At 33.9% G+C, this 10,134-nt stretch overlaps 1 protein-coding gene across 1 annotated transcript; it reads right to left on the reverse strand.

Annotated features, from left to right (window-relative positions):
- Window positions 1-3,166: 3,166 nt before the first annotated feature.
- Window positions 3,167-6,996, reverse strand: LOC115974425 (protein WALLS ARE THIN 1). Its single transcript, XM_031094796.1, has 6 exons — window positions 6,657-6,996; window positions 6,477-6,539; window positions 6,270-6,386; window positions 5,704-6,121; window positions 4,275-4,426; window positions 3,167-3,701 (listed from the first exon to the last, which is right to left on the reverse strand). Exons 1-6 carry the CDS (start codon window positions 6,875-6,877, stop codon window positions 3,509-3,511), a joined length of 1,164 nt encoding a protein of 387 aa, XP_030950656.1. The 5' UTR covers window positions 6,878-6,996; the 3' UTR covers window positions 3,167-3,508.
- Between the last annotated feature and the right edge of the window lie 3,138 nt (window positions 6,997-10,134).

Below are 10,134 nucleotides of genomic sequence, written 5' to 3' on the forward strand. Positions count from 1 at the left end.
CTTAGAACATTTGGGTTAGCTACTTGTCCTGCTGCGCTCCTTCACCACTGAGACAACTAATGTACGGGCTGTGTTTGTTCTATCTTTTCCTTGACTAATAATTGCTTCTTCGTGTAGCTACTATCTAGCTAGGTGCCCCTCACCCCCAACGAAATTAAGAAGAATGAAAGAAAATGAACTCATAAAGCCGAGATTGATGCACCCATCTACCTTGACAGATTAAATTGACAAGATTATATTTGCTACGATAAAGCTAACAAGTAACAAGGATGGAATATACCGACAAACATAAGTTTACAAAGAAAAAATTGTGTCCTTGTCAATTAATGTTTACATAAATGCAGCACTTTATGTTGAATTTGAAACATCATTTCTTTTACTAAAGATATAGGGACAAACCTGAAAACTCCAAATTAATCTCTATTAATGCTCGCCTTCCAAGAGACTCCCGACAATACATGATTATCGACATGTTTTTTAAGGATTAATAGTTGACATGTCATTTAATTAGGGACAAATCTTTTTTTCAACGATCATTATTAAGTAAATCAGTAAGTGAAGTCATGGGAATTTGAAAGGGAAAGGGGAAAAAAAATAAAAGAGATAAGAGGAAAGTTACTAATGTGATAAAATGATGCCATTCACATCATTAAAATAGGCAAAAAAGAAAATTTTACTGCTAAAAAAAATTGCTTTAGAGAAAGTACTCATCTGATAATTATGGAGAGCAATGATTTACACTCTTCGGTGATGGATGTGATCTTCATCTCTATTTGACTGTTTTTTACAGAGCATTTTGTCAGCATCCTGATGTCATTGGGCAAAGATTGGGACACTCGCATAGCATGTATATATTGGAAGTGGAATGGATCAAGAATTCCAGATACTTTTAGGAAATATACCCTAACTTTATAGAGCTTTATCTTTCACCGCTCTTGACTAGTTGATAATGTCCTTGGTGAATTAAGACTTGAAAGATACAAGATCAACTTGCAACCCTTTTTATGCAATATTTTTTACCAGTAAGTTGTGATTTGTGCAATGTATCTATGAAAAAGTTACCCTCCATTTGAAGATGACATAGGCCAAAAGTTATAAGAAACATATATAACAAGTTTATCTCAAGCAAATAACCTTTGACTTCACAAGGGATTCTTTTAATTCATAAGGACAATTCCTGAAATCCACCAAAAAAGAAAAGGAGAATCCTCACTTAAAATTTAATTGATCAAAATTTGAATATTCTGAATGCCCAAGGAGCTATAAGCCTATAAGCACTATTTTATAATATAAAAAACCTAGGACCGTTAGAAAACCCAAGAAAATTCTAATTCATGTTAACCACAAATTAGGTTTTAAAATATGAAAAATATCACAAGAAAAAAAAATCCTAAATAGATCATAATTGATACCTTACCATATAACAACTCTATTTTAACCAAAATATTCCTAAAAACGATTTTTTTTTTTAAAATAAAAAATTTCTAATCTAGAAAATTCCAAAAATTACACAAAATATTTTAAAAAATTAATTAAAATACAAAAAACTGCATATTTTTGTCCCACATCAAACCCCTAAACTTGAAAAAAGACTTATTTTTGAGTTAATATTTGAGATCTAACATCTTCCATGCCACGAGAACAAATACTTCGAGTACCTAAACCCTTTTGTTTTTTCCCCCATACTTGCAATCCATTAAATGAAATAACAAAGCAATTTGAGCTTTTCCCTTGGTCTTTTGGCTATTTACAAGATTTACCAAGTAGGAATTGCCAATCCAATCAAACATTTATGCCATAATAAAATCAATAAACTTTGGTGTGTTGCTTCTGACTAAAAATAATAAGATCTTGAGATTTACCATAAGTTGATCCAATTTCACCAAAATCGTTGACAATTTTCACAAAAATTTCTGCCAGCCCACGATAATTTGTCTCTAGAACATCCATCATTTCCTCTTTGATTTCAATATAATTTTCTGGCAAATTAATTTTTTTGCACAAAATTGTTCAACTTGTGATTATAAGACTTATCCTTTTCAGACTCTTCAATATTTTCTTTACAACTTGGCTTCATATTCGTCAACTCCCTAATCTCTTCCCTCCCTTGTTGATTGAACTTGGGATTGATTAATATAATTTATTGAATAATAATTTTGATTTTGTGGTTAGCTAATGATACTTTTCAATGTAATATTTTTCATAAGAATTTACATTTATATAATAAACAGTTCAACCAATATATTTTTTATTCTTTACCAACGATGAATATCATGCTTATCTCAATGTATTCTATCATTTTGTATGTCATTCCACCATTCAATTGTGTCACACTTTCCAACTTATTAAACATAAGTCTCACTTTTTCTTCATTTGGAATCTTCCAATAATTAAAATTGTTCCTCCAAATAAAAATTCAATCAATGAAATCCAACTTACACCTTCTTCCATCAAAGAACAAAAGTTTGTTGTATTTACAGATGTGTTTATGAATAGGTTGACCAATGTTGTCATAGGAGAATTTTCTAGTTTGTAAAAAAGGTAGTGATTGCTTAATGTTTATTGTAATTCCTGTATTGTATCAATGCCATGTTATTTAAAAGCTAAATAATATCACACTGTATATACAATCAAATTACAGAGTAAAAATTGTGAAAAATATTGCGAAAGAGAGTTATGCTACTGCACTTATTCTTGCAATAGTGGCATTCAATCTAACAAATTAATGATTCATTGTGAGCATTGTGGTCTAAATCAGAAGCTCTTGAGAGTTAAGACAATGGTCATATATATATATATAGACAAGCATATAGTTGATCGTCTTATGCAGGTTGGCTTGCTTCATATCTAAATTTTTGCATGTTAATTCTTGCACCCCCTTCCAGATCGAATTATGAGATTGGACACTGAGCAGAATTTGGACTTTAGTGGTCTCTTAGTGATGCCTCAGTTAATGAGTGCCCCATATTTTACAAACATCTCATTACATATCACCATGATAAAAACAAAATCTGCAGTTTGAGAAATTTTGGATGATTCCTTTCCGACCGATATAATACCAAATGAGTATGGTTATGATGGCAAATAAAAATCGGCATGCTTGGCCAACTTTAGCAACAAAAAAGTGACGATCGTACAATTGGGGGAACTTTGTGGGTCCTTTCACTTCCATGCCATAATGATCTGCATTAGGTATTAAGGTTCATAATGTGGATACCCTTTTTTTAGTAAATCAAACCATAAATTAACATATAAAGCATATGGAATTTCAGGCCCTGTGGCCCTACATGGGTGACAATGATCATCATATTCATCCCCCTGAAGTCTCTCTCTTTTTTTTCTCTCTCTCTCTCCTACTAAGAAAACCATTCAAAAAAGAAAAGGGAAAAAAAAAAAAATCCATACACACACAAACTTTCAGATATAGAGTAGTACTTTCTTCTTCTTCTTTCTTCTTTTTTTGCCTCTCTCCAGGCAAAGCTGTAGTTAAAAGTCAGGAACATGATGGTCAAACATTTTCTGATGAAGGTGGGAGCAGTGGCTGAGCAAGGGATGACTTGATGTGGCTTGTTGTCCTGTTGTTCCCATGCTCTGGTGTGGACTGAATCAAAGGTTTTTCCTGCTGTGCAAACTTCTTTTCTTCACTTTTACCCCACAGGACACCGTACAATCCCAAAATGATCAATATTGCCCCAATGACCCTGTACATTAATTACACATAATTAACAAGTATATTCCATAAGATGTATAAAATTATGAAACTTGATGTTCTGCTCAAATGCATGTTCTTGTTTTTTTTAGGCCTCACCTTGTCCTCATAACATTCATTCATGTTTGAATGGAATTGAAGCCCTCATGTACCAAAAAATAAAATTTCGAGTCCTACAATTGCATCCAATTTCATGCTACCAAATACAGCAAAATATAATTTGGTGATTCCCATTTGTCAAAGTTGCGAGTGTATGCAGTCAAATTTCCTTCAAAAACACTTTATATATCTCAATAATTTGTGATTAAAGGGAAATATGTCCAATTCCATCTTTCACGGGCTCTTTATTATCGCTATTTTATTATTTACCAGTCGTAATTTAGTATCTAAAAATTGTATCTTTAAACTCTCTCTCTCTCTCTCTCTCCATATATTTTTCTTAAAATATGTAATCCTAGGGCTAGGGACTTTATAATGCATGATTGATAAGATTCCTTTGCAGACAAGAAGAAAGTAAATATGAAAGAGAAAGAGAAAGGTGAAGTTGGAAGATGAGGGGACCCACCCGCCCAAGTAGAATTCTTCACCCAAAGCAAGGGAGGCCATGATAGCGACAACAAGAGTCTGAACAGGTTGATACACAGCAACAAAGACGGGGCCTCCTCTGTCAATGCACCATATTTGTACAGCGAAGGCTACGCCTGATGCTACCACTCCCTGCAAATATTATTTCCACACAAACTTTTCTTTACTCATTTCATTTTCCATACCCACCACCCCTAACATTATTGCATAACCACTTTTGTACTATACAACAACTAAAGCGAAGTTTAGAACATGTATAAACAAATAAAGTTATCAAGTATGTGTCCAATAAAACTTGGTGTGACATAACACAAACAGTTTACCTAATAAAAAAAGACATAACACAATCTGAAACTGGCTTCGCACATGAACAAAGTCACCCTTTTAACTCGGATTCTCAACCAAAATAAAAAAAGGAAAAAAAGAAAAAAGAAAAAAAAAGTCGCCCTTTTAACTCAGAGGAACAAGACTTGACAGACCTTTTAACGTAGTCGACCCCAAAGTGTAGGGGCTCCTCTCCTCTTAGGTCTTGACTCTTGACAAGCCCTTTTCATGTAAAGAAGAAAATGGAACACACCCACTTTCTCACATACAGCTCTCGTAGATGAACTTTGAGCATGTAATAGATCAAAGCAGAGTTTATGTCGTTGAACTTACTTTAGGGTATGCATCACGCTCTACTGCGTGAGAGTGGAATTTGTCATCAATTTAAAGATAGGCTTGGTTTTGGCTAAAGTTTGAGTTAGGCTGGCAATTCTAGCTTGATCACTTTCCCACAATAAACAACAGCAAGCAACACAAGAAGATACAGCTAGAGGGGCATGTTTCTTCAGTTAAATGAAACTTTGAAGTGTGCATTAGCTTATTTCCTTTGTTTTTTTTTTTTTTTTCCTTTCCTTGCAAAATAATTTGAGTACAAGTTTAGTTATATTCTTATAAAAAATGCATTTTTAAAAAACTGTACTTAACATAAACCTTAAAAAAGTTAATTGAAATATGTTAAGTTAGGTGTCTCTAAGTACCCAATATACATAGTTGTATCTAGGAAAAAAGTAAAAAACCAAATAAACACTTTTTTTAATAAAAAAAATAACCCAAACATGTACACTTCTAAGTTTTAGGAGATAGGCTAAGACACACTTTAAGACTTTAGTTGTTCAACATTACTACACACCCATTTTCACAAATTTCAACTTTTTATTTGTGGAATTGTGAGTGATTTGACTCAAAGTGATGGGTCATTAATAAAGAGTAGGTAAAAAATGTCCGCAACTCAAAATCGCACATATTAACATATTGTGAAATTGGGTGTTGATTAAGTGTAGGAGAATTTTGGTTGAGATTACATCTCTCTCCCCACTTTTTATAAGAAGGAAAAGAGTAAACTTGAGTTATAGGGAGTCACTGACCGCATAGACGATAGTGAAGAGCTCTCCACCAGAGTGAAAAATCCAAGCCTGTGGGTCTCTCTCAGCAATCAGAGCAATAATCACAAACTGTATGAGACCGAAGAAACAAGTATAGGAGGTAACCGACAAGCGAGCGGGGTACTTCTTAAGGACTGGGGCTTGCAACACGAGCCACCCGGACCATGTCAAGCAATGGCCAATAAGGTAGATGCAACCCAGGGTCCAGCTCTTTCCAGCTTCATCTCCTAGTGTTGAAACATAAGGTGCAGGTGTTATGCTATGTAGTACTACTGGTGGCTTTGGGCTGTAAATGGTTGGACCTTTGTATAGAGTAATCACTGTGGCTCCGGCTACACAGAATATTGTTCCAGCCACTTTTGCGATACCATCTTTTCGGTCTAGCCTCACTTTCTCAATCCTGCATTTACGCAAACAAAGATGTGTTATATGATTAAAATATTTCACGTGTTTTTTTTTATCATTATAAAGAATCAAGCATGCATGTGCGCGTGCATGTGTGAATGTCTCTAACTTTTTAGAGAGAGAGAGAGAGTGTGTGAACTTACCTGAGTAAAGCTGCCATGAGAAAGGTAATGGCTGGGACTGAGTTTTGAATTGCTGATGCAAAAGTTGGAGATGTGTTGTCTAATCCCAGCAAGTAGAATCCTTGGTTTGCTGTGATTCTGTCATGCAAAAGTGTGTAACAATGAGTAATTATCTTTAAAAACTGACAAAGTCTTTTTTATTTTATTTTATTAATGTATCATACGTACCCAACAAGTGCGAGGAGGAAGAATTGAACGAGAAAGTTTAGAGAAATTGGAGGCCTCTCCTTCCTGGTCAAAGAATTAGGAGAATTTGTTATAATTTATACACATAGATCATGAAGTAATTTAAAAAAAAAAAAAAAAAAAAAGAGAATAAGGCAAATGGGTTTGTGACGAGTGATTTACTTCTCTAGAAAATAAGCAAAGGGAAGGAGCAAAAGCAAAGCGATGACGTTCCTATAGACTGGGAACACCAATTTGCTAATGCCCATGTTTAGGGCGGCCCTTGAAACCACATGGAACCCAGCATAGCCAAACTGCAAGGCCAGCATAGCCCCATGCAGCTGGAGTCTTTCGGGTATAGAGCACCACATTCTCTTTGGGGAAGCAGAACTAGAATCGGCCATTGAAGCCGCCAAAAAAAAACACAAACAAACACAGAGATGAAATCAAAAGAGTTACAGAATATAGACTTGGGAAGTGAAGAAAGAAGTTGTGTGTTGAAGTGATGAAGAGGTAGGGAAAGATTAGGAGCTATAAATATAGTGGAAAAGTGAGAGCGGAAAAGGGTATGCAAGTTAGTGAGTATGTGTGTATGGAAGAGTGTGGCCCACAGAGTGGCCCTAAAAAGACGTTATGTCAACTGTTGATAGCCCTTCAAATGTTTTTGGGTTGTCTCCCACATTCTTCTCTATTCCACCCTCCTTGGCTGACAAGACAACCCCCAATCGCACTAGGTTAAAAATTGTGAAAAAAGTGAATGAGTAAGTGAGAGAGAAAGAGAGTGAGAGAGGGACTACTATTATCTAGCAGGATCTATTTTGGCACCATGCCATTCATGATGATAATTGATGAGGAGAGGCTAAAGCCGCCATTGATAGATTGAGCGCACGAGCGGTGGTGGTGGGTACAACCCATGCGTTCTCATACCCTATCAAAGCCTTCAAGTCCTTCAACCCCACTGCATGATCCCCCACCTTACACTCACTATATGGGGCTTTGTATTTTTCCTTCTTGTATTTTTTTCTTTGTTATAGTCTTAAAGAGATTATAATATTAGTATTTGGTAATCAGTATAGCTTTACCCTTTTATCTTATGTACAATAATTATAACACTAGGCACTAGCCTTTCGGGTTCCACACATTTCCACCATTCTCAACCATCCAATAATGATTAACCATTGGTGGCGGGATACCCGCTTTTATTATGGGATTGGATTGCATTTTGTTATTAGGTTGTAAATATTGGCTAATTTCATGGCATCAAAGTTTAATAAAAAAATTGTTAAGAGTTGCGATTGAAAACACTAAGAATTGGATTTTCACTCGAACAAATTTGTTAGCTTGACTCTCACTCGAGAAAAATCGTTAGGAGTTGCGATCTGTATATATTTTGCTAGAAGGATTCCTATTAGTCTTTTATCCTATATAGTGCACTTATATAAATAATGTGATGCAAGGATTTTTTTATCTCTAAGAAAGGCTTCCATACCAAAGCTAATACACTCATTTATTTATTTATTTGGAGGAGCTGATAAACTCATATCTTGAACCATTCTTCTTGAGCCTAAACAGGAAAGAAAAAATCAATCTTGTACTTTGATTATAAAAAAAGTTGAGTGTTAATTAGTTTTTGATACTTGGAGCCTTAAACCTTCTTTCTTGAAACCCTAGATTTCGATTTTAGTGAGTTCACCACTACAACAAATCTGCGAGGAATTCCTTGGAGTGTTGGAGGTTTTGCTATTTGTCCATGGAGAAGATTCATATAGAAGGTTTTGCTTTAGTAGAGATTATATTATACCACTTTCAAAGGTTTTGTAAGTAAATTATTTTTAATTGTTTATTTTTTAGTGAACTTTCTAAGTAGATTGCGTTCCTAGTTTTTTTATTTATTTATTTAAATTCTGTATGTATATATATACAGTTTTTTTTTTTTTTTTTAATTTGGAATTTAAATATGGTTAAGATATTTGTTTGCACCGTCTACATGGAATAATTCACAACTTGATAAAATTTGCTGCACAAGTTGTGTAGGGTCTAAATCTAAAATTTTCAGTGATTTTTTTTTTTATATTTTTTATTTTTAGGAACAAATTTTCAGTGATATTGTGGACTATGTTGGCCAATATGAACAGTTGATTTTTTTTTTTTTTTTTTTTTTTGGGGGGGGTAAAGGCTTCTGATCCAAATTCTTATTTCAAAGAATCAAACACTACTACTTAGTTTTTATTCTTCTTATGATAAGTATAAGTTGAAAGATTTTGTTTTGGTAAAGGATTCTAATCCAAATTCTTATCTAGAAGAATCAAACACTACTACTTAGTTTTTTTTTTCTTCTTGTAATAAGTATAAGAAGCAGAATTTGAACTTTAGACTCAAAAGAATCGAGTAATCCCACAAAACTACAAGATTTTTTGCAACAATATTACTATATTACTAACTAGACTCTTACAAACCGTTTGAAAGAATTTATATGATTAATTATACAAACAAAGCTTTTACTGAATAAAACTATTACGGTCATTCAAAAGATCAATAATTATAATTCATCCAAAAAAATAAAAGTAAACTTTAAAATAAATTCAATCATCAGACAGTTAAGATAGCCTTCTTTTAGAATATGGTCCTCCCTATATTTTTTAGGAAAGGGAAAAAAAATGTACACTACTTTGCTACAGGACCGCATGGGGGAAAAAAAGTAGTAGCCAACAGGAGGAATCCGTCTTTTGTAGGCCTTTTTCTTTTATTATATGAATAAAAAGATATTTGATGTTGGATCTCATCTTAGTAAATTGAATTAAAGGGTCATTATCAATTGTTTTGTGAGATGTTGATTATCCTCTTAAGAAAGCTAATGAAGTGTTTCCACTAAGGTTTCCCACTGCTAAAGTTGATTAAATTGTAACTTTGTTTCAGATATCTATCCCTTCACTTTAAGAGACATGTTGCCCCCCCTCAATTGAGACCACCATCATTCTAATATTCAAAAGAAGAGGCCCTGTCCAAGAAGAATATATTTTAAGCCTTTGAAGTTTGATCTTAATAAAAAGTTCTTCCATATCTGACAGCCTGCTTTGTCATAATATTTACACTTAGAAAGAAAGGAAAAGAAAAAAAGAAAAAAAGAAGAAGATGATGGGGGTTTCAGAAGAGGACTGGGTCTGACCCGGCCTGTATGAACAGGCCGGACACCACCCTGACCAAGCCAGTTGTGGTGTTAATTGCATTTGCTGAGCTTCATGCTCTTTAGGGTTGCATAAGTACAAGCCTGACAGCTAGTGTGTAGATTTTATATGCACGAGAGAATCTTCAAACCCAGGCTCTGGTCGAGGAGTCCAGGATTGACTCCTTTGACTCAGTTTAACATTTCTTTCGTAATGGAAATCTTTAAATAATTCTTAACTTTATGAAATAGAAAAATTATTGTACATAATCGTAGAGGAAAAGCACTACTACTTATAAATAATAAGATTTTTTATTCAGCTTTTTCCTACATAGAAATACATATACATTTTTTTTGTTGATAACTACTGAAAGTTTTTTATTAATTAAAAAAAAGAATGATTAAAGAACATGGGATTTCTATATAATTCACTTACTTTTAGTCTTTATCTGGATTTTGGGGCCGGAAAAAATTAAAAAAAAGAAGATCCGGTGACCG

The sequence above is a fragment of the Quercus lobata genome, chromosome 2 (genome assembly GCF_001633185.2).
Source record: "Quercus lobata isolate SW786 chromosome 2, ValleyOak3.0 Primary Assembly, whole genome shotgun sequence".
In the NCBI taxonomy this organism is placed as follows: Eukaryota; Viridiplantae; Streptophyta; class Magnoliopsida; order Fagales; family Fagaceae; genus Quercus; species Quercus lobata.

Bases quoted from the DNA above. Each gene is read 5' to 3' on its own strand.
- LOC115974425 (XM_031094796.1), bottom strand. From the start codon at position 6,877: ATGGCCGATTCTAGTTCTGCTTCCCCAAAGAGAATGTGGTGCTCTATA. The intron at 6,122-6,269 runs GTAAGTTCACAC...GCGTAAATGCAG, and splicing joins CTCATGGCAGCTTTACTCAG to GATTGAGAAAGTGAGGCTAG. The intron at 3,702-4,274 runs GTGGGTCCCCTC...ATTAATGTACAG, and splicing joins GAAGAATTCTACTTGGGCGG to GGTCATTGGGGCAATATTGA.